Raw genomic sequence first — 26,074 nt, forward strand, 5'->3', positions numbered from 1 at the left:
ATGAAAAAAAGAGGGAGCAAGGGAAACATTAAATTAGGATATACACTGTAGGCGAGTGGTACATCATAAAAAGTAGGCCACGGTTCGGGCGTTTTTTTTTTTGCCGCCACAAAACATTGTAGTCTGGGTCGCACGTTGCCGCACTCTCTATGTTTCTATCATGTGTTGATCATATTATGAAAATGATTTGTTTATCCGCCCGGGCTTTGCAAGAGTAATTGAGTGTACCATGTACGTTTTAGAAGAAAACCATCCATATTCATCACCCTCAATGTAGGTTTATTGATTTATTTCTAAGAGACAACCGAAAGTGATATTTTTTTTCACACATTTCACGCATTATTTAACAGATTTTCAATGCGTGTGTCTAAGTCCGAGAGTCGTTCCGAAGATTTTTGCCTCACTCTTTTGCTGTTTTTACATCAAAGGTTGAAACAACATGTATGACAGCCCCTCAACAATATGAGAACCCATCAGTTATTATCCACATAGGGTAGCGCAATAAATTGGGAGTTCCTTTGTGAGCCTGAAAGCTGTTTTACAGAGAAACTGTATGTGTTTCCTACAGCCTATTATTGTGGAATGACTCATCCGCTGGTGACTTTGCACAAGCTCACAGGAACGATCAGAAAATATTCAAGTGGAGCCTTCTACAATCGAAGGCATCTCAAAGCGTCCATAAAACAGGTTATTCTGAGAAAGTGAGGTCTTTACGTACCAGTTTTGGGGTCAACGGTGAAGAAAGGCTGCCCTTGGAGAATGCTGTAGACGATCTTGGCACTGTTTCCATAGGTGGGATCATCGGCATCTGTGGCAGTGATCTGGATCACTGATGTTCCTGTGTGGACATAAAAAATATGTCCACGTTAAACTGCTAAAATAATTCACATGCTCAGATTTGCACTAATTCTCATTAATGCATGCCACAAGCATGCACCAACAGAGGCAGATGCGGTACTCATATGCCGCTTGCTAATTCAAGTGACTCATCTCATGCCTCCTTCCTTGAACTGTACCAGGTTGAATTCACCTTTCATGGGCCTTTCTCCTCCAAGCCTTGAATGAAAATGTGATTTTAAGCTCAACAATTTGCTTTATTGTGCAATACATGTGTTGTACTAATTATATATACCAGATTATCTACATACTGAAATGTTTATATTACATGTTTTAAACACTCTGAGAAACATTAATAAAATAGGGAGAAAATGTTCTTGAATGTTTGAACTTTCTATTCATCAAAAAGAGGGGGGGAGTGGTTGAATGGATATACAAATATTAGGGACATAGAAATAAATTACATTTACACACACACACACACACAAAAAAACACACATATACATATATAAAGCCAAATGTTTATATAATTTAGAATTATTTCATGTTAAGGCATATTTTCTGTGTGAAAAGTATATTTTAGTTTTGAATTGTCGCCCACATCCAGTTTTGCCCGAATACTGTACAGATATTTTTGTCATTGCAACAGATACATATAATAGCCTTCTGTTTGTTTAATATTTGTAAAGACTCAATGTATTTCATTAAAAAAAAAAATTCTCTATGGTGGCGGAGAGCGACTCAAGGCCAAAAGTGAGAAATAAACCTTGCACTTATCCTATAGCCTTGCCCAGGGGAGAACATTGTGTCGAAAGGTTGTGAGGAATGATAATTTCACAGCTCTTTGGCGTAAGTCCAGCCAATTGATTCGGATAGGAAGGAAGAACTCTACAGACAATTAACACTTTTCTGACAGTCCATTTACTGCAGAGTTGATGTGCACTGCCATTGATGCAAATTGCATGCTCTGCATGTGGATTACTCATGTATTAGGGTGGATAGCACAGATCCATAAAACATTGATGTTTCAAATTGAGATATGGGTGTAAAAGACATAAACACAGCTGTTTTTTGTTTATCAAATACTGCTTTAGATTGGAAGCACTTCAAAACATTTGCACCCCATGTGTGAGTGAACATACTTTTGGGGCTTTTTGTGAGATAAAAATGGTTAGATTTTGAGATTACTCATGAAATCCCTTTTTCTACAACAGACAATATGTAGTATCCTCTTGAGAGGCTTTCTATATGAAACAATAGCTTTAATAAATCCCACTATAAATCCACTGCAACCAACCAGCAACATACATGCATGATTCGTCCGGGTCCAGGCCAGAAAGACTCCGATCTGCAGTTGGACTCTGTGGTCTGAAACTAATGAGGCAGCTAATAATACCTATGCTCTACTGACAAAATGTTCTTGTGTTCCCCGGGCACAGCCTCAGACAACCCCCAGAGCTAGGAGGTCCTGACTGTTAGCTCACCGATGTCTGCCATCTCAGGCACGGAGGCTGAAAAGAGGCCGTCTGGGAATTTGGGAGCGTTGTCGTTCACATCCTGGACCTTGATGATGAATTCTGACTCGGGTTCCAAGGCTCTGTTGGTGAAGCGGTCAATGGCCCGAGCATGGAGCACGTAATGGTTCTTCTTTTCTCTGTCCAGGCTTTTCTTTGCATGAATATCTCCTGTTAACTCATTGATTATGAATATGGAACCGGCACCTTCTCCAGAGAGTAAATACTGGACGGAGCCATCACCTTCGTCTGAGTTTGAGTGTAACTGAAAGTAACAAGAAAAGATGGTTTTATTTTCCGTAACACTGCTATTTTGTAAAAATAACATTTAAACCAGGATATAAACAAAGTTTTAGAATCTTGAAAAATAAGAAACATTTGAGATTCTTTATTATTTCTACAGTAGGTCCCACTAGTGACATTGATCATGTGACTCTCTGTACAGACAGTCATATGGTATTGCTTCCACTGAAGAACAAAATTCAAAAGGATACTTGAACCGCTGAAGTTGGCAAAGGTCGACAAAGTATACATACTGGTCAAATATTCCTCCGTTACAATTAAAAGTTGTAAAGACAGATTTTTACTTCAGCAAAAGTACAGAAGTGCTTGTTTCTAAAAGAACTTAAATATCAAAAGTAAAAAGTGTTTTATTATTGTTGTATGTAATACGTACAGTACCCAATGCATCGGCATCTATAATTAGTACCCTGTTTAAAGTCTCTGTGAACGTTGTTTTTTTTTTTTTTTTGCTTTTAGTATGAATGTTAGCCTTACTGTTATCTATAAGCTCCAAAACAATGACAACATCTGCATTTAGAAGACCAACCCCAACGTTGAAAATGAAAATCAGATTGACTAAAGTACAGTACTCAAGTAAATGTACTTTGTTACTGTCCACCTCAGGAAGTTGGTCAAACCTGATGATCATGTTCTCCAGCATGATTTAAGCTGTGTTAATTTCTCAATTTAACATTTTATTCAAATTATGATGATAAAACATTTTCCAATAAAAATCGCAAAATAGCAACATTTTCCTTAGTGGTCTCAGACTTTTGGTCCCCATTAGAAATACAGCAACTTCATAGAATAGTTTTAAATGTCAGTCTTTGCACTTTAAATCATCTAACTGGTTGAAAACAGAAAATTAAATGACAAAGACCAAGAAATAAATGTTTGAAGTCTTAAGACAAAGACATTAAAACACTCCTGTCAAAACCCTTACATATGTGGGATAAATGAAATGTCATGCAGTTCAAGCATTTAGTTCTGTGACAAATCTATCACGATAATGACTGTGGCATGTCCCAGCTCGTCACAAAATGCTCTTGTAATTAGCATGCTCTTTAAATAGAACTCACATTATGAAATGAACACAAGGATACCCCATGTGTTCTGACGAGATACTTTACAGAATAAATGGTGAAGTGTAAGATTTTGTTTTCTTTTTCTTTTATATATATATATATTTATTCAGGGGTAAAAACGCATTGTAGAGACTCAACTACCCTGAAATTATGAGGCTAAAGCCTGTGGCACGAACCAGAACAAAATTGAGTTTCATGTGAAACACACATGCATCACAGGGGTGAAAGGATACCTCCTAATAAACATTGGTTAATCCCACCACATTCATATTTGTTATGCAATAAGTTGTTCTGTAACAGAATATTGCTTTTACTGCCTGAAGGTAAGAATTTTCTGTGATAGTGAATAAAAATCTCCAAACAAGTATTTAGAATTTGCAGAAGGAAACATGCAGTCTGCAACTATTATGCTGATCCTTCAAAGACCTAATTTAGCTTATTTATTTATTTACACAGCAAGTTACAGCCCTTGGTCTGTTGACTTTTCTAAATGTCTGACTACTTATTTTATCTTCCTGCGTCAACCACAAATGCTGGTTTAATACTATAACATTATCTCAACTGCAAAAGCATGTGGTGCAACCAATATGCATAAAAACTGACAGGAAAAAGCATCACAAAGATATCTCCTGCACCTTTTTTTTATGACAAAACATGGTTAGTTAAAGTTGTGAAATGTCATGTGGTGCATCTCCCCAAAAACTGGACACTCTTGTATGTAACTGACCCATATGTTTGCAGAGATGAAACGTTACGTCAGTGACTGACAAAATGGGTGTTTCGCTTAGAAGCCTATCAGCTTTGAGTTCTACAAAAAGAGCCAATGGCAAAACAATGGAATTTGCATAGCGCAACTCTGCCCCAAAAAATCCTGAGCGTGCAATCTCGCATTATGTTATCTGCTGAGGTGCCGAGACTGAATGCCCGGCTGTTTCACCGGTACAGTGGTTGTGGCAGGTGGACGTAACGTCTCCGTTCCCTCCTTCAGGGAACGAGGGTCAAATACATAATTGAGACGTTCCCTTTCAGTCAGTCAAAATGAGTTTCGTCAGTGACTGATGAAATGGGGTCCCTATTTAATCATGCCACAGTTGCTGTCTTCCAGTGCCCTGCGCAAGTCTGAGCTACCTGTTGTGAGACTAGAACTGGCGAAGGGTACACTGGGAAGCATATCCCCATAGAAATAAGCCACACAATGCCTGCCCATAGGGAAGTCTTACAGAATACACAAATGACCCACAAACGGGATGCATATGAAACAAGTTTCAACTCTAGGGATGGCAAAGTGGACTTTCCAAGGGAAAGACACATACACAAAGAGATGGAAATACACGTAGAAATACACAAGTGGGGGTTGCCCAAGGGTGGAACCATGCACACGGAGGCACCTAGCCTGACACGAGGGCTGCCGCAGGCATGCACTTAGGTTTCGACATCAACAGTGCTGAAGGACCCCCTGGGCTACACAGAGAGCTCACCTGAGTTATTAACACACGTATCCAGTCCGTTGAGTGCAATGGCAAAACAAGCGATGACACCGAGCAGGTCCTACTTACTAGCTACTGGAACTAAGAACACAGGAGGACACTGGCTCCACTTGAAGATTGTAGAATCTCGTAAATATGTTCGGTGTCGCCCAGCCTGTAGCTCTACCGATGTCTGTTTGCGAGGCGCCATGCACTAGAGCCCAGGAGGAAGCCACATTCATGGTGGAGTGTGCCTTCACCCCTAGGGGGCATGGCAGGCCTTGAACCTGGTATGCCAAGACAATAACGTCCACTATCCAGTGAGACAATCTCTGCTTGGAGAGAGCCTTTCTGTTCTGCTGCCTAACAAACGAAAGACTGGTCTGAGGTCCCGAAACACTGCGTTCTGCCTACGTGCGAAGGGCATGTAATGGACATAGCTGTCAACCCTCCCGTTTTTTCTGGGTTTCTCACGTATTTTAGCTCTTTTCCCGCTGTCTTCCCGTTTGAGTATTTTCCCGTAAAATATACCGTATTTTTACTCTCTGATTGTGTGAGACGTACGGGCTCGGACAGATTCGGCTTGAAGTCGTTTATCCTCGGATGCGGTGCCGCGCGCGCTGGCCGGAGACACACTGGCTGCGTGGCGTGTCCGTTTTTATTGCACGCTGCCTGCGTGACACGCGCGTCTCCAGAAAACGCGTGCATGCTAGAAATAGAACTGACGCCTATTTTTCACGCGACAGGCAAGCGTGTTTCTTTGCCTGGAATTTCTTTGCGTTTCCAGGCAAAAAAATAAATAAAAAATAGGAAACGATGTTTAGGCTAGCTGAATGTAATTTTGTACTCGAATACATATTAATACATTACATTTTGATGTTTGAAAGTCTAGGTTTTTACATAAATTCAGATATCAATGTAATTTAAACAAAAAATAATTATTATAAATAGATTTTCAAATATATGAATAAAATATATTTTCTTTTTTTTTTCCATTTGTTTCTTAAGCTTTTAACAATGTGATTACATGAAGAAGAAAAAAAAAACTTGAAAAAAAACGTTCTGGGCCTATAGGAGGATATAAAGATAGTGTGTCTTCTGATCGATGGTCCACCATCAGGCTAAGGCTCTTTAAAGCTACACAAAATGTGTAAATGTAATTAAAATAAACAGACAGCCCACTTCCCTATTTTGCGGATTTTGGAAGATGTGTGATAGGCTAAATGTTGAAATTGTTGTCCAAATGCTAGAGCAACACACGCTAATCCAAATGTAGATTTTTTTCCCTTTAAATGACACTGTCTCTTTCTCTCTCACACATAGGCTAGATGAACACCTTAGACTTTTAAGGATTGTGCTTTATTTTTAAAGTTTGTGGGTGAGAATTGTGCAAAAAAAAAAATCCCTTATTTTGGGGATGGATTCCGGGAAAACTCCCTTATTTTCAATGTTCAATGTTGACAGCTATGGTAATGGACAGAGAAGTCCCAAGATCGGGACGTGAGTGTCAGAGGGTGCCCCATCTCTGAGAAAGGAGGTCCTTCCTCATAGGGATTGGCCAGGGAGGGGCTGTCACAGGGAGCACCAGTTCCAGAACCAAGTCCTGCTGGGCCAATGATGTGCAACCAGAAGGACCTGTTCCTCATCCTCCCTGATCTTGTAACAAGATCTGTGCGAGAAGGCTCACTGGGGGAAACGCATATTTGCAGAGGCCCTCGCCACCTTCATCGCCCGTAGAGCTTGGTAGTTGGCGGCATGCAGCTCTTATATGAGCCCCGGGATGAGCCCTGCCCTCTTGCACATCTCTGAGCACCCATGCCAGATATACTCACAGGATGGCCATAGAATGCGAAAAGGAGGCTTTGGCTATGAGAGTGGACGAAAACCTATATGCCTTGGAAGGGTGCTTTGAGTCACTGCTCCAGGAGGAGGTGCTCTGGGGATACAGTCACATTGCCATAGAAAGCTCCACCTGGGGGACCCCTGTGTCCCCTGTAGCCGCGGCCTCATCGAAGGCAGAGAAGGCAGAAGAGGTCGCTGAGCGGTCACAATAAGTCAAAAGAGACTTCCACGATCTCATGACCTCTTCATGCACTTCCAGGAATAAAGGAATTGGGACAGGTGTTGACGAGTGTCAGCACACGCTGCCCACAAAAACCAATCATCAAGCCTTGAATCCTTGAGGCATGGCGGAGTGTTTCACTTAAGCCCTATGCTTGCAGCTGCCCGGGAACAGTCAGTCATGACAATGCTGGCACCCCCAAAGGAGGCAGCACAGGCGAGTCTTCATCTGCAGATGACTCAAGACCACCTTGTGATGCAGCGACAGGCATGATGTCATCCACTGGGGCGCCGGATAAAATGCTGGCCCACCACAAGACTGGCTAGTGACCTCATCCGGCAACCTCACAGGTTGCAATGTGCTATGGGGTGTTTTGGCCCGAGGAAGATTCGTCGGATTGTTCCACATCGTCACCCTCAAATCCTTCCAATTTGGTCAAAGTATCCCTTCTCGTGACCAGCCAAAGTATCCCTAAGTATCCCTTCTCATGGAGGCAATAGATTGGGGTGTAGCTGAGGGGACTCTACCTCTATGGAGGTCATCAAGTCTTGATCGCAACATTGTGATGGTCATGTTCCCGCAATGGGAAAATCTCCCATCCACGAATGCTGCCATGAGCGTGATTTAAGCCCAAACACGCCAGGCAGCACTCGTGCCCATTAGTGGAATCAATTCATCTACCACACCCAGAAATACACAGGCGAGACATCTTTAAAACATTGCGCCACATGCAGCTCTTTTAGAGAGGAAAAAAAAACCCACAACAGCATAAGCGCCCAGGGAGAAAACACACACTGTTGGCAGATCACTGCACAGACCAGCAGCAGGAATGAGATGTCGCTGGAACATGCAGTAATAAGCAGTAACAACAACATCGCTGAAGTGTTGCTCGTCTTGTCTTTTGAACATGTAGACAGCTTTGCAGTGGAAAGAAGTGAAGTAACACTCGGCTCCGAAGCAGAAACATTATGCAAGATTGCACATGCACATCCTTATATACCCACAAGGTGGGGCGAAAATTACGCAGACCCATGGCATTGTTTTGCCATTGGCTCGTTTTGTAGAACTCAAAGTTGATAGGCTTCTAAGTGAAACCGCCATTTCTTCAGTCACAAACGTAACTCGTAGTGACTGACTGAAAGGGAATCTAAATGATCACTTTTGTACATGTCAGCTTTCAGTGAAAATCAATGTATGAAACCATCTCTGGCACTCCTTTAATTAGAATCACATATGCTATGCTCATGTAATAAAAGTAACACAAAACATTCATGCAAAACAGCAGAAAGCTTCAAATGTACATGCAGGAAGCTGGATGAGACCACCTGAAACTGAGACACAAAGCTATTTTCAGGCCACTTATCCAACAATAAATGTTGCCATTTCAGTTGCTAATTATCACTAATGTGGCCTCAAAAAAGGCAATGTGTCTGATCCAAAAAATAAAAATCTGAGCAGCAGGAATTGGCAGAGCATGGGCCTTGGTGTGCAGAAAAAAGAAAAAAAAAACACATTACTTGGCATGTTGCAGGGTTGCTATTCAAGCAGCTTTCTTTTCCCACCATGTTCCCATAATTCTTGGCAGCCTGTGTAATCCCACCGCAGTGAGCAATTAGTCAGAATGACGTTCACCTTCCAAACCTTTTCCCCCTGGCTAAGAGGGACATTCACCTTCTTAGATATATATGGGAGGCGAGCCTGAAACCAGACTATTTCGGGGGCTATTGCTTTATCTACAAAACTTTTTTTGTATATGCCTGGTTACAACTGCAATGCAGCAGGGCACATACAGTATTAAACAGCGCTCTTATGAACACAGCTATACCTGAGATCCAAACCAACGCCATTGTTTGAGGATGCGTTAGTCCACCTCTTTAATCCAGCTATGTATCCTAAAGTTCACCTGCTGCATCCAGCATTATGAAAGATTGAAGAATCCTCCTACATTGTACTTGAAAATGAGTAACCCTTGTTTTGAACTTGCCTTGTATTTATGGAAGCACCATTCACTCCCCCGAATGCATTAGGTTCCTGAAGAGATGGATAGAGTATTTGAATAATGTTCTATCACATTTCCTTAAACTGAGGATGAAATAGATGCTGTTGTTTTTGTTTTTAGAAAATGTCCTAATTTTTATAAAAAAAAAGAAAAAAAGTATGCACATATACACCAAGATGATTTTCAACATTACATTTACTCTATTTACTGACTGGTCCTGGTCTTATTGCACATGATCGGTGTATTTTACTCCTAAAGAAAGATTAAATAGCTTTCTTTTGTAATCTTAAACAAATTTTATTTTTCTGCTGATGTCACTTAGGCCAAGTAGGCTATTGGTGAGTCAAGTTTGCCACTAGCCAAATTACTGTTAAGCTATTACTTTAGTATTTATAAAAAAAAAACAAAAAAAAAACATATCTAGATGAATAACCTGTGTCACTTAGAAATAATCAATAAAAATGTTAATAAATAAATAAATAAAATATTTACTGACATTCATTATTATTATTATTATTATTATTATTATAGTAGTAGTAGTACTAAATGATATACATATAATTACCATAATCATTAACAATGAAGTTTAGAACTTCTTTAGTAAGAAGAAAATATCAAATTGGATATGAAAATTGGCATCGTGTTCTAAATAAATAATAATTAAAAAAAACAAACAAAAAAAAAAAAAAACATGTTTTGAATGCTGTCTGGCATTCCAACGACTTTAAGAGTCAACATCCTGCGTCCAAAAAGTCACAAAAAACAACAGGAGAGGGGGGGAGGCAGATGAGTTGGAGAATCCTGCATGCAGAAAGTATGATGCTGTACCCCTTCACACCATTACCACACAAAAAAAGGCTTTGATACCTGCCAGACAGATATAGACTCAAATCTGAAAGCAGCCAGCCTAGAAAATACAAATGCATCAAATGCGATTAATGGGATTATGAATCAAAGCAAACACTTGAGCACAATGAAAACTCATTAACCATTTGAAACAAACTGGGTGTATTGCACATTTTGCATGCTAAGCAGGCTGATCCGGCTCGGAATACATTCTGCCATTAACTTCTAACGTTGACCACTGAGTATTTGCACACCCTCTCAAACATACACATTCACACACTCACAGTCAATGCTTCATTCAGGGTTCTAAGACATTTTATTGTGGTGCCAAAGTGATGCTTTTAGATGCATTAGAGCACCTATTATGGATCAGAAGCCTTTTTAAAGTATGCATGTTAAGAGGTGACATCTTGCAGCACAAACATTTAAGTGCTTTAAAGGGACAGAGACCCTCATGGCATTCCAAGCCTCTTATTATTATTTTTTTTGTGCGAAACACTAAATGCATTGTGGTAAACAGTTGGTAAACAATTTCAGTTCCAATTAAATTTCATTGTATGAACAAAAAATACAGTGAAAGTCACAAACATTTTTCAGAATTCTTCTTTTATATTCCACAGAAGAAAGAAAGTCACACAGATTTCAAATGACTTGAGAGTGATGAAAACTATAGATTTTATTATGGGCGGACTATCCCTTTAAGAATACACTTGTGCACATATTTGAAGAAACAACCTATGTTGTCAAAACAAGCACCTCATTAGATGCGTTTCGACCGACCTCATTCCGACAGCTGTTTTAATATTCATAACAATGTCTACATTAAGAATGCACTGAAAAAAATATATCTGAAAAACATTTCTCTCTGCAGAATGCAGACATGACCGTGATGATGGGTTTGCGGTTACTGCTGCCGCAGACCTGAAAGCACAGGTTGCCTTGTGCAGGGGCTTGATAAACTGCCCACGCTACAAGAAGGAAAGGACTGATTAAATCAGGGCTCAGCCTTCACCGCTAACCGCAAATTAAAGCCGGCGTGCTGATGGAAAGGTCAATTTTACACTGCACCAAGAGCCCTTCACGTCAGAATAAGGAAGTATACATGGGCGGCACTGAGTTTGGTAATTTGCCATTAGTGAGAAGGAGGTGAGCGGTTTAATGTAATCCTCCATTTTAAAAGCTGCAGTGACAGATATTCATCAGCCAGACCGACTCCAATGGGACGACAGTGGACTGATCTCTATTGGTCTTCCTCTACTCCAAAGTCTATTTTACTGTATACCCTCTAGTTATCACACATTCACACTAATGTGTGCTACCAGTCTGCTGGTAGGGAGATTAACATTGAAAGAGACCATCGAGAGCGCCAGCAGCTTGCTAGCTCTCTATTACAAATTTCAAAGCTTAAGCTGTTTGTGTGCGTTTGCATCTTTTTCTTGGTGTCTGGGTTTGTTTATGTGTGTGTGCTTTTCTACATGAAAAGGGAGCATATTTAACACAGCAATAATCTATAGAACGGAGAACAAATTATAGCTGCTAGGCTAAAATATACTGAACAATTATTTTGCTTCTTTTTTTTTTTACTGAAAAGTGCTCAAGTGCATGCTGCCAACATTTTCACGTTATTCATTTGATACAAAAGAGAACGTGAAATAAATCAAAAAGCAGCTGAATTAAACCCTGTGAGAGTGTTGTGTCTCTCGCTCAACCAGAGACTTCATCTGCTATTGTGTAGATTGCGTAACCAATGGATACCATTGATGTATAACCTCTATGAGAAGAATCATACCCTACATTAAGTATAATGCTACTTGACACACACACACACACACACACACACACACACACACACACACATATATATACAGTGAGGAAAATAAGTATTTGAACACCCTCATATTTTACATGTTCTCCCACTTAGAAATCATGGAGGGGTCTGAAATTGTCATCGTAGGAGCATGTCCACTGTGAAAGACAATCTAAAAAAAAAAAAAATAAATAAATAAATAAATCCAGAAATCACAATATATGACTTTTAACTATTTATTTGTATACTACAGATGCAAATATTTATTATTCTAAATTACATGCACCTGTTAGAGGTCGTTAGCTGCATAAAGACACCTGTCCACCCCATACAATCAGTAAGAATCCAACTACTAACATGGCCAAGACCAAAGAGCTGTCCAAAGACACTAGAGACAAAATTGTACACCTCCATGAGGCTGGAAAGGGCTACAGGGAAATTGCCAAGCAGCTTGGAGAAAAAAAGGTGCACTGTTGGAGCAATCAGTAGAAAATGGAAGAAGCTAAGCATGACTGTCAATCTCCCTCAGACTGGGGCTCCATGCAAGATCTCACCTCGTGGGGTCTCAATGATCCTAAGAAAAGTGAGAAATAACCTTGCAGGACATTCGAAGGCCTGTTAAGTTTGCCAATGACCATTTAGATGATCCAGAGGAGTTGTGGGAGACCAAAATATAACTTTTTGGTCATAATTCCACTAACCGTGCTTGGAGGAAGAATGGTGAGTACCATAACAAGAACACCATCCTTACTGTGAAGCAGAGATGTATAGTAACGAAGTAGAAAAATACTTAAGTACTGTACTTAAGTACTAAAATGCTCTATCTGGACTCTACTAGAGTTTTTTTTTTACAGAGTTTTTTTGATTTTACAAATCATTCGTTGCAAGTTGGCTTTCATGCTGCCTAAATCACATGCCAGTTTTATTGACACACACATTGACAACTAATGCAGGGGTTGTCCTGCAATGACATTTTTTTTTGGCGGCCGCCAAAGCAAATTTGTGTCCCGCCAAAGCGCCTTATTTGATTGCTAGTTCAAACTTTTGACTGCTTTTATAATAATTACATGACACAATACTTGTACTTTTACTTTTAGTACTTAAGTAGTGATTTTTAAAATAAACTACTTGCAATACTTAAGTACCAAAAATGTTGAATACTTCAGTACTTCTACTTAAGTGTGGTGCTTAAAGAGCACTTCAACTTCTACTCAAGTCACTTTTTTGAAAGAGCACTTGTACTTTTACTCAAGTCCGGGTTTCTAGTACTTTATACATCTCTGCTGTGATCATGCTTTGGGGGTGTTTTTCTGCACATGCGACTGCACTGTATTAAGGAGAGGATGACCGGGGCCATGCGTTGCGAGATTTTGGGGAACCTCCTTCTCAGTTAAAGCGTTGAAAATAGGTCAAGGCTGGGTCTTCCAACATGACAATGACTCGAAGCACACAGCCAGGATAACCAAGGAGTGGCTCAGTAAGAAGCATATCAAGGTTCTGGTGTGGCCTAGCCAGTCTCCAGACCTAAACCCAATAGGGAATCTTTGGAGGGAGCTCAAAACAGAAACCTTACTGATCTAGCGAAGATCTGTGTGGAGGAGTGGGCCAAAATGCAGACCTGGTGAAAAACTACAGGAAACATTTGACCTCTGTAATTGCAATCAAAAGCAACTGTACTAAATATTAACATTGATTTTCTCAGGTGTTCAGATACTTATTTGCAGCTGTATCATACAAATAAATAGTGAAAAAAAAAAAAAAAATCATACATTGTGATTTCTAGATTTTTTTTTTTTTTTTTTTTTGATTATGTCATGGATAGTGGACATGCACCATGTTTTCTGTATGGTTGATAAAATAAATGCAGGCTTGATGAGCATAAGAAACTTTCAAAAACTTTAAAAGTAGTAATGTTTCCAAAATGTTGAGTGTTACGTGTGTGTACACACACACACACACACACACACACACACACACACACATATATATATATATATATATATATATATATATACACATATATATATATATATATATATATATATATTAAACCCTGTTTAATACAACACAGTGTTTTGCTCAAGGGTTCAGTGTTGAAAGACTGATTCCAGGACTTAATTACCTATAATTCACCCAACTTTGGAGTCCTCTTGATTGAAAATTTGGTTTGAACTCTTAGAGGTTATTTTCATCAACTATATAATTATGTCATTTTAGCTAGAAAAAAAAATGACTCCAATTAATAAATGCAATATGATGAAAACATACTGATTAAATTTATTAGACATTTTTGTACAAAAGACAACTGTGTATATATATATATATATATATATATATATATATATATATATATATATATATACACACATACATTTAACACAGTTCACATAATTTCCCTGGAAAAGGATCCCCCCCCCCACACACACACACACACTCCCCCCAAAAAAGAAAAAGAAATCTCAAACAAACGTTGACCTAGTAAAAACATTAAGCAAAATCATACATTATTCATTTGCTTTTTGTAATTTACCATATTTTTTTTTTCTTTTTTTTCTATGAAATAACAATGGCCAAACAGTAACAAAAACACAAGTTTTCAAGGCGGGAGTTGAATTGTATTTCAGCTAACACATTTCAGGATATTTTTTTTCTAACCAAATATCATGTGTATGTTCCATTTCTAAACCCCAAAAAAGATGGTCCCTCTGAAATTTCTCATCTGTTTTTATAAAGTGACATAATTTATGTTCCCATTACTAGATATATGAGGACAGGCAGGGTTTTAGTAGAACAGGTCTGTCTGGGGCCCCAAAACCTCTTTTTGTCTGACCACTGAAGTGGAGAGAAGAAAAGATTGTGGTCTGAAGGGACCAGACAGGAGAAGGTGTGAAAAAAAGACAGGAGTGTAGGAGGAACCCATTTCTGTCAATACAGTTTAAGACTGCCTGAGAGAAAATATTCAGCTCTCTCAAATATCTTACAGACAGGTCACACCACAGCAGCATAAAAATTAAGTGGCACCCATGTGAGCAGAACAAGAGCCCTGTTTGGCTTCATATTTCGCAGTTCAATACAAGTAAGAATGTTCTCACACTTCGCTTACAGTGAACTCATATGAGTGTTTCTATTTAGTGAATCAAAATCATATAACACAAATGTAGTCCAATTGTAAAACAAATTACTTTAATGAATCAGTTCTTCTCAGTGAATCAAAACCATACAGTACCACTTGTAGACCAATTACAGAACAAAATGACTCTTTTATAACCCAGTTCTTCTCTGTGAATCAAAATCAGTGTAATCCAATTACAATTACAATTACCATAATGAATCGGTTCTTGTCAGTGAATCAAAACCATAGAACCAGTAATCCAATTACAGAAATTGAATCCTACGAGTTCTTTCTTTAAGTTCTTTTCAGTGAATGAAAAGCGGGACCAGTGTAGTCAAGCTCCTGAGCTGACTGTTTTTCTTAACTAATCTAGAGTACTGTTTGTTCAAATAACACCTTTTTTTATTTTATTTTTTTCCTTAAAAGTAAAAAAAAAGAAAAAGTTAATGGGACCATTATAGAAATGGGTTTGTTTCACATTCCTAGCACACAAACACATTTCTGTATTTACACGCAAGTGTGTAGATCTGAAGCAACCAATGGACAGGAACATGGCACACACGCACACACTTGGCTCAGTTCCTAAGGGATGTAGCTGTAGACAATTGATGGCTTCTCAGCCATTTCTTCATAAACTCTGCTATCTTCACTTAACCTTCACCTTACTGAGTCAATGTCAAAAGCTGTCAGTGTCACCCTGTATTATTCCAACCCATGAAACAGTGGTTTCATCTGAGCTGAAAGTGTACGCCAGTATTCACAGAACCGAATGGGTAAAATAATTTATTGTACCGCTGCTGACGTTTATAAGCCGCAGAGGGATCTCTGGATTTTTTTTCTGGAGTCACAGAATAAAAGGTGCTTCAAATGATTATTATAAGAACATGTTAGCTGTCTCCAACTTTGAGTAAGAAGACAATGGAATAAATAGAGACAAAAAAGGCCTCTAGATCCTCTTGTTTCTCTGTAGTCGACAGTCAAAATAATTATGTTCTTATTAGGAGGGTGGATGTCAGTCACAGGTCAGTCTATAATTTGCAAGCCAAATCAATTTTCTGACAAAAACATGCTGTTTGGAGAAACATGGATTTGGTTTCTGATTAGTCACCTGTACTATTTACTCGCTTCTAAGAAAATATGATTACAGGAATACACTGACATCGCACATTTCAATTATAGTCCAAAAACATGACGTACAGAATGTCTCTCAGTTAAAACACGTCTTTTTTAAGGAACCGTTTTCTCAACAAACCATACCAGGTTTATTTCAGATAATCACCTGCACAGTGTAAAGATAGGGGCAATTTCAGAGAGGCTTCCCATAAGGAAATGTAATGTATTGAATTATATATGTAAAAATATAAATATATATATATATATATATATATATATATGCTCATATAAAGTATGTGAAACCTGAATCTGAAAGAGGAAGGATGTTTGTGTTTATGCGTGTGTGTATAATACATATTCTGACCATGTCCATATTAAATCATTTAATATTCAGACCACCTCTATTATTGATTGCTATCAAGATGTTTCAGCCAGTATGACAAAAGTCTTTACAAAAAATGTGCCTGCCAAACATTTACCTTAATGTAACACCTTCAAAGTCATTTCGGTGGTAAACAAACTCATAGTAGGGCGAATCATCCTGCTAGTAAAGCCCAACAAATCTCAACATGCTTTACAGCAACGACGTCACACACATCAACAACAACAAATGAAGTGCGAAAACACTTGCGCACATTTCAGACGTGATACTCGACGATGGAAAAAGCAAAGAAAACGTGTTCGGAAAAGACTAGGAAATGAGAATGAGCCTCTATGCTCAACCCGTAAATAAATGCATCAATCCACAAGTTTTGTTTGCGTTATTTAATGGTCTAGTGGTAAATATTTTGCCAAGTGTGTCAGAGGTTACAGCTTCTAAGTTTTTCTCTCTCATCAAAACTAAATACATGTTCATCAGTGGTTAAATTCTATATCAAGCAGGGACACGTTTTTGTGTATTTTATTTTGTTATTTCACCGGAATGAATACAGAGTCTCCGCAATGGCGATAGATTGAAGAGCGCGTCCTAATGAAGACTGTACGCCACAGAGAACACTGTATCCATGACACTGATGGCAGCGGACACAGTTCAAAAACCCATTTTAGCGCTAGATCTCTTATTTACTGCAAAAAAATGCACACTATGCCAGATTTGTACCTTAATATAACAGCTTCCAAGGGGAATCAGGACGTGAGTGCAGAGACGCTCTGCGTGAGTGGTATTTATGACTGCTACGTTAAATACAAGTACTCCACAGAGACTCTAGGGGTCACTGTTTGACAAAAACTGAATTCCTGCATAGTGTGCCTTTACAACCCGATCTCACGACCAAGTCGTACGAATTCGACAAATGATTAAAAAGTGGCTAATTCGTAACAATTCATACGACCTCACTCGTACGAATTAATACGATTTTGCTAAATCGTACATATTTTACGAATTGGTATGAATTCGTACGAATGACCTACCCCTTACCCCACCCCTAAACCGAACCATCACGTGGGTTTAGACAAATCGTACGAATTAGTAAGAGTGAGGTCGTACGAATTAGTACGAATTAGCCACTTTTTAATCATGCGTCGAATTCGTACGAATTGGTCGTGAGATAGTGTTGGCCTTTAAGCACGTTTCCCACACCTGCACACAGATCGAAACAAAAGGGCTCTTACCTTTCCCACATACTGGTCTTCCGGCCCTATGTGCTCTTCCAAAACGAAGAATTGATTCCAGATCCAGCCTCGTTTTGGACGATGGTGCGAGTCCTTGTCCCCGTCGGGCAGTTTGGTCTGGTTGTGGGTGAATGTGGGGCTGGGTGGAGAAGGGGTCCCATAGCTCCTCTGGAGCACACATAGGCACAGCAGCAGAGGGGACAGACAGGCAGGACTGCTGGCTGCTCTCATGTTAAAGAGTCGCAATGTTTGAACTCCCGCTCTCGCTCACCCAGACAGAGGTCTCTCTCACGTGGGCGGCTCTAGACGCCGATCGGACCAGTTCGCAGGACTTGGCTGATGGCCATGGTTTAAAATCCAGTTGTAGCAGAGACCCAGCGGGCAGCACTCACATCGTGGGCCAAGAGCAAGACGTGTTGATTCGTTGGGGAGTCGCCGTCAACTGGAGACTCACTGGAGACAATGGCAGATTTCCACAAAACATCTGTGTGAAGGGAAGAGGACAAACTGTACTTTTATGGAGGGAGAAATGAAACACAGTCAGCGATTACATTTTAATTCCACTAAAATTTCAGATTAACTGTTGCCTGTAAAGACCTATTAAATTTGGCCTAAAAGCCCACTGAGATCTTGCTGCCTTTCAATGAAACATCTAATACATTTTTGATGGAACAGATGTTCCCATATAACAGCAGAGATCATGACTGCTGGTGCACAGGACGTGTAATGAACACTCTAGCATGGGGAGTTTATTCAAATGGCTGAATGGCATTCCGAGGATCAATGGTTTGCAATGCATGTCCATGGATAACTCAAAAAAAGAAAGAATAAAAAAGGACAGCTCTCATCTCTTCTGCCTCCCTGACAATTCGGATTCAACACTTGTTGAAGAGAAACCGTGCTCTTCATTCCTCGATGACGGCATGAGGGTTGTTGAAATAAGTGAGTGAAAGTGCTTTAGGGTTAGACATTTTTGAAACGAATGGAAATTGTGATGTCGCTATAATGCTAAAAAAAAAAGCAAAGAACAAATAAACAAATGACAATAGAAACGCTGCAGGGGGGTCTTTCCTGTCAACTTAGCTACATCTGAACATTTCATTTCCAAGCCGTTTTTAAAATAGTCACAGTAATGCTGAAGCCTTGTCCCAGGGGTCTAACATATGACTGGAATACATATTTCATGGTGCAACACAAACTGACAGTGAGATATCTGAGAAACTCCTGTTTGATTGTCAGAAAATACAGTATGTCAGCATGACGTGTATGTATCTCGAATCTCTCAAATATATAAATATATATATATATATATATATATATATATATATATATATATATATATATATATATATATATTTTTTTTTTTTTTTTTTTTGCAGACATTTTACATACTGTATTGCCCAAATTCAGCATTTTAGGATGTGTATTTATTATGTGAATTAATTATCCCACATAGGCCAATAATTCAGTAGACAAAATAGAAGTGGCCGGAATTGATGAATGAATTTAAGACACTGCGATATGAGTCTAAATGAATTTCATTAAAAGTGCTCGTTGTTATATCAATGAAAGAGCCACTGATATATCAAATGATGAACATGCTGAGAGACTCGTTTTAGACCACCAACACTGGAAGAACTACAGAAAAAAATATTCTCTAGAAGTTTTTGTCGTAACAGCTTTACTAAGAGAATAATAAAAAAAAAAATAAAAATAAAAAAATCAGTTTGGTTGGGTTATATTTAACAGCCCATTAGCAAGCTCTTCAAGACTAGAGTTTGAGAATTTACAGGTCAGCACATTAGTTTCTTTCAAAAGCAACTGCTATAAACCATACTGCTGGGGTAACTGTATATGTAATGAGCAAATGAAAAAGAAAGAAAGGAATATATTGAGATATATCCAAAAGTATTAAAAACCAATTTATGAGGTTTCTCAAAAACACAGGGTTGTTTTGCCGTTTTTAATATTTGAATGTTTATACTATGTGTATAAGTGTACATCCCTCTGACTATTCTCGATGATCACACTCCAGTCCCGTGTGTGGTGGTAAATGCACCTTAAGTTGGTTTGCCATCCGCCAGCTAAACTCTAAAAGAAGAAGAAGGAAAGGCATATTGTAAAGTTTTTTAGTGTCTTAATTTCACTAACCGGACCACTCAGTAGGAGAATAAGTGCCACCATTCTGTCACTGGTAATTGTATTTTTCATGCACTGTGAGTAAAATAAATAATCACAAGTTTTTATAGAATCATCTTTTTAAGTTCAAAAGATAACTTTAAATTCACTGTTTCCTTAGAAAAGTGTCAGTGTAAGTGCTTTTGAACCCCAAAATATCTGTACTACTTCCCAATGAACACTGAACAGCACCAAACAATCAATTGTTGCGAGTGTCACAGCATTGAGGTTTCATTCCAAAACGAATCGATTAAATGGATTAACATTACTGGTTTTGAACAAATCAGTTACCATATGATTCACTGACGCTCTCATAAAAACATGCTGTCCGAAATGTTATACTGTCTTGAGTAGGTACTTATTTCAAGTAAAAAAAAAAATAAATAAATAAATAATAGGCCATCCAGGTACTTTTTTCCCCTATATTCTTTGATGAGTACTGCTAATTCGGACATTGCAGGCTACTCTTGTCACACACTAATTTTCTACTCTTTGAGGAGTACTGTGAATTCGGACATTGTACTTGTCACATACTGATGTTCACCTACTAGGGAAATTACTAGGCCATTGTGATTTTGGATGCAGTACAATGCACTTGTTAGTTTATAAATTAACCAGTGTTTTTGAACAAATCAATTCAGTGAACGATTTAAAGACTTACTTATTTAATTCCTATATGAATCAGTGTTTTTGAACAAATCGGTTAGAGAATGTTTCCTAAGTGACCCCTGAGTCTGTACCCCTGAGTCTACCCCTGAGTATGCCCTATGTCTGTTTGCTTTAAATTAGTTTGTTTCTCATTATTTGGTGACTTTTTCTAGTCTGAGGTGCACATTAGACTGATAAAAAAAACAAAAAAAACAAGAGATTTATTTCTTTTATTTTGGTATTTACATAAATCATTAGTTTTATTTGCAAAACTAACCTTCTGGGTTCATGTCTGCAGCATGGTTTCCAGGGGTGGGTGTTAAGAGGACGGGCGGCCGTCCTATTCCTCATTTTATGCCATCCCAAAGAATTCTGGGTAGTGTAGGCATAGTCCATTTCACAATGGGAGCAGGGGGTTATTGTTTCATGTTTTATTGTGTTCATGTTCATTGTATGTAGAAATGTATTTGTTTATTATTTGTATTATTTTCCTTGTATAATTAAGGTTAATATATTTTGAATTTTATTTTCATTTTAAGTGTAGTTATGAATTATGTGTATGAACATTATTTAATTTCCCTATTACTGTGAAATGGTTGACCCTTTCAGTATAAAGGAATGTATGTTAGTCCGTGAAAGCAGTTCTGGTGAAGAGGGTCACCTTGAGTGAGTTTTGTTTATGTTATTTTTCATTTGATTGGCTATTCTTTATTTGGAAGTCAATAAAGATATCACTGACTGCAAGCAGTGTCTCCTGCCTTTGCTCTGGTCATGTCTTCACAATAACGTAGTATTTAATAATATAAATATTCCACATTGCTGCCCAAAAAATCGTAAATTATCACATTCATGGTAAATGTTTGTTGGGGTGGTGATCAGGAAATTTACGTGCACCTGCCTGACTGAACTCACCGGGCTTGAAGCATATCTCAACACCAGTCTGATAATTTCCAGGCTTACTATTGGCCTCAGGCCACTGTGTTTGTCATTTAGGGATGAATCAGATTTTGAGATTTTTTTGACACATAGTACCTCAATGGGAGCATGAGTGGATAAATGTTGGATTGGTGTTGGACACTACTGTCTCAAAACAGAACCGAAAAAAAAAGTCCCAGTTTCATCAATGTATGCTAATTACACACAAATTAAATTCTAATTATGTAAATTTGTTTATCTATTTTGTATTCCATATGAAAAAGTCTCCATGTGATCCAGATGCGTTTTTAAAAAACAAACATCTTTTAAAAGGAAATAATTGCTTTTTACTGGCTAAACATGAAAGAAAAATGAGCAAAAGATATTTTTATCTCAAAGAATAAAAGCAGAAGCCAGAGTATAGTTTCGAAAGGAAATGAATATGCTAGCTTCTCATTCAGAATAATGTCCATCTGCTCAATCAGAAGCGCAATTTATTTACCGAGTCTTGCTGAAGATTTTTCAAGAGGAGGAGGAAGGGCAAAGCCTTTACTCGCTCTTTCAAGCTTATTGTGTTGCCTTGAAAAGAAATTGCTTTTTGAGGGCATTTTGACTAATACTGGGTGACAGCTCCCTTTCCTTTCATGATGTTGTGGTTTATGTTAAAACAGATGGTTGTAAAAGTTGTGCTTAACCCACATCCTTGCAATTTGTCATGCAAGCTGAATCTATAATATTGATGTCTAGACCAAGACGTAGACCAATGTGACCATTTTTTATAATTATCAATTTCAATCAAGTTTAAGCCTTATTAAAAAGTGATTTTTCATTTGTATTTTTGGTCTCATTCAGTAGAGTGAATTTGATTAAAAGAATCACTTCATTATTAAGTGAATTAAGCTGAGATTCACAGGAACTTTCAAAACACAAAGGTTTAATAATGAACTTTCTTAGCAAGAGAAAAAAGGTGTTACACATGTGAACAAAACAACTGCTCCAGAACTAAAAGCACAGTAGGCCAGGAGGCACCGATAACACGCATGCCCTTGTTCTGCACTTCAAAAGCAAAGGGGTCTCGAGTGATTCACGCAGGTTTCTTGAGGTCTTCAAAACAAATTTGTAATACTGATTAGAATCTAGTACAGCTAATTAGGATTCTAATTGGAATGGAGTGAGGCTCGGATGGAACAGTGGCTGAGAGACGTCTTCTCACAATGACATTTTTCCATGTTTGTTCCTGTCGGCTCTCTACCCCACTCATTGCTTGAATTAATCTATTTATACATGCAAATTAAATGAAACGTCACTGATGGAATTTGAATCTAGGAGTCATTCTGTATTGTGAGATACAAGAATATATTCTGGGGTCAGCTAAACTGACAGCGCTTACTGCAAAAATTAGTTCAGACTTTAAAAGAAAAAAAAAAATTCTGGGTCTTAATAATGCACAACAGTGGAAGTGAATGGGGCCAATAGGCAAATATATATTTATATATATATATATATATATATATATATATATATATATATATATATATACAGTCTAAAAAAAAAAAAAAACCTTCAATAGTATAGCCACTATATATTATTATTTTAGTGTGATGTTCACATGCTAACCTTTTGTGTGTAAAGTTATATCCAATTTTACAACTACATTGGTTGCACTGTTAACATAACACCTAAAACCATAAAATGACCATAAAAATCATGAGAACATTTTTTCAGCTTAATACACAAGTTTAAGCGTTTTTTTTTATAAAAGTTGCACGTCTCATTTTTGCTTTTAAACTGGCCCCATTCACCTCCACTGTAAGTGCCTCACAGTAAGAGTTTTTTTTTTTTTTTAATAAAATCAAAATGATGCTGAGCTTAACTTGTACAAAACCCAGAATATTCCTTCCATGCTGAAGTCGGCTCATGCATCATAAAGAACCTTCGAGACATGAAGCAGTAAAATTTCCCCAGTGTAGTTGATTCAGCCCACTTTATTCAATTTAATAATTTTTTCTCTCTACTTCTCATGTCTTACTCACTTCTCAGCAATAAATTGCAGTACTTTATATAGAACTGAAGTGGATTCGTAACCTGGAAGCTCTCCCTGACTGATTGCCAGCTACAGGATTAGTAATATTGGGGAGGGACTCCAGGGATCCATTGATGTGCATTTGTCACCTTGGCATGTCCAATGGAGGCATTGGTTAAAGCATGCCGCTTCCCCCATGCATCAAATACAGGCTGGTCTAATCACTCAGTCACTGTCAGACAACCCTCAATGTCTGATTGTTAGGCACCCCCAATTTACTCTGAAGGCTTTTCTAAGAACAATTAAGAATGCTCTTCTGTATACAGCACACTCATTAAAAAAAAAAAAAAATCTAACAATTAAGCAATGTGGAGTTTTGAAGTCCACTGCTGCAACCATTTCTTTATCATCATAGCTGTAAATGATTATCAATAAAAAAATAATAATAATACAATTATTTAAATATTTGGAGAAAGAATGCTTGCCGTCCATTTTTACGAATCAGACACAAGGATTTCCAACAGCTTCACGTGCTTTGCTTTATTCACTGGAAAGTGAGACAGAGCTCTGAAAAATTACATGCAGCCACCATAAAGTACTGGAGTAGCTAATGAAAGAGGCACAGATCAATGGACAGACACTGCTTTCCTTCCCTCGTCCCGCTGCTCCTGTCGTCTATGTCCACATGTGTACACACTAGAACAACTCCCAGACTTTCTCTAAATGCCTCCTCACGGCAAACAGAGGCATCCAGCTTCAATCAGCAGATGAGTAAAGAAAAGCACACAGAGTGCCTCTTACCTTCTCAGTCTTTCCTTAAAAGATGACAAGGCTTTGGAATACGGAGAAGCGCTCCTGATGTTCCACCACATTTTTAAGTCACACAGAGAGTATGTGTGTGCAGCAGTACAATCCAGTCCAGAACAGATCCGCTAGAGCTCCCAAATCTGCCAGCCTGCTGCAGCTCTGGATGCGCGCTCTGATTGGCTGGTTATACGCGTTGTCATATCCACACACGCGCACGCAGGGAAACTCAGCTCTGCTCTTTCCCTCTCACATTTCCTCTCTCTCACTCTTTCCCTTACTCTTGCTTTACATATCTGACTCCCTCACTTTATCTTCCAGTCTCTCTCTCCCTCCTTTTCGCAGCAAGGAGAGGCACACATGTTCTCAGTGGTGAGCAGTGCAGGCAGTGTTTGGTTTAAGGCAATAGTGTGGCTCCAGAAGGAAACCTAATTAATAATATAGGGAGCGTGGGGAAAGCTAGCAAGAGCCCCACAAGACTGAAGGCCATTTTTTTTTTCCAGGAGGAAGCTCTGTCAGCTCATAACATAACAGAGGGCATCAGGAACAGGGCAGTAGCTCTGTGGAAAGGTAAAATGAAAATGTGATAAAACAAAGGCCTTGAGGGAGAAGGAGCTTTATGTACCGCAACTCCGAGTCATCAAACTCTCAGCCTGCTCTCGGAGGCTATCCATCATTTACCTCCAGGTTTCCCCCTTTCCTTTCAGGCTCTACACCAGGTTGATGATTTATCTTTTCGACTCCATTTATTTATTTACTTTCTCTCCACCCTTTTTTCATCCCTGCTGGTGTCCTTGCAGGTGGGCTTGAGGATGGCTTGTGTAAATGAAGATGCAGAAAGTATCAAATGCTGTCATTAAATATTTGCATATTTTGATTGCAATTTTAAAAGATACAAATTGTAATTGTACATTGATATAAAATAATATAATTCTTAATTTATGAACAATAAAACAATTAAAGACCAGGTGTCAAGTTTATGCTATGATAAACACATCACATTGACAGTACAACAGCTGATTAACTATTAGAAATACTGATGGAGTTTGTGAAGATATGCATAAGACGGCAAATATGAGTTTGGATATTGAATAGACCAGATCATTGCTCAGCAAATTGTGGGAAAAAAACAAACAAACAAAAAAAAAAAAAAACAGATTATTCACTTGGATGAATCTTATGTCAAACTTCAAGGTGGAGTTTAAGCATGATGGTGTCAATAGTGGAGATAAATGACCTCATTCATTCAGACATTTCAAATGGATTCCATTTTTTTACCTCTCTTTTTTTTCCTCCATAAATTATTTTTTTTTGTGTGTGTGTGTATACAGTATACAGACGTCTTTTTGTTAAGACTGACATCAAATCTCCATTAAGTTCTATTACCATTTGAGTAATCTTTAAATGGTGCTCATAATGAGAATTCATAATGAATTTTTTTTAATTTAAAAAAAAAAAAATCATACTAAAACGTATTTTAAAACTAATTAAATAAAATTAATAAGTTAAGCAATGCAGTTTTGGTAAATTGCAAAGAACCTCTAGATTTGCATTGCAATAACCACAATGCATTTCTGTGGCCTTGAATTAAATTATTTTTTTTTCTAACATAATACTTACTTTGATCATATTTAAATAAATGTAATTTAAAGCATTTTTGCGGCAAATTATTTTGCAGTAAATAGGTTTGGGTGTATCAGAGAATGAAAACAAAGACTGATATATTTAATCTGACAGTATTTTAAACTAAACAGATTCTTGAACCAAAAACT

The 26,074-nt window shown here is 38.2% G+C and overlaps 1 protein-coding gene across 3 annotated transcripts in view; it reads right to left on the reverse strand.

The window, feature by feature from the left end:
* The window catches only part of LOC120483198 (cadherin-18), an 84,481-nt gene that overhangs the window by 23,167 nt on the left and 35,240 nt on the right, over positions 1-26,074 (reverse strand). The window contains exons 1-4 of one of the 3 annotated variants that reach the window (XM_039678149.2): positions 24,300-24,488; positions 17,735-18,218; positions 2,322-2,616; positions 719-838 (exon numbers count right to left, since the gene is read on the reverse strand). In XM_039678149.2, coding sequence (XP_039534083.2) covers positions 719-838; positions 2,322-2,616; positions 17,735-17,965 — 646 coding nt within the window. In that variant the 5' untranslated portion in view covers positions 17,966-18,218; positions 24,300-24,488. Of the gene's footprint in view, positions 1-718; positions 839-2,321; positions 2,617-17,734; positions 18,219-20,837; positions 20,882-24,299; positions 24,489-26,074 lie in introns of those variants that run through there. The other 2 variants (XM_039678150.2, XM_089131271.1) reach the window with 2 other exon arrangements.

This window comes from Pimephales promelas, chromosome 5, assembly GCF_988280905.1.
Source record: "Pimephales promelas chromosome 5, fPimPro1.hap1.1, whole genome shotgun sequence".
Taxonomy (NCBI): Eukaryota; Metazoa; Chordata; class Actinopteri; order Cypriniformes; family Leuciscidae; genus Pimephales; species Pimephales promelas.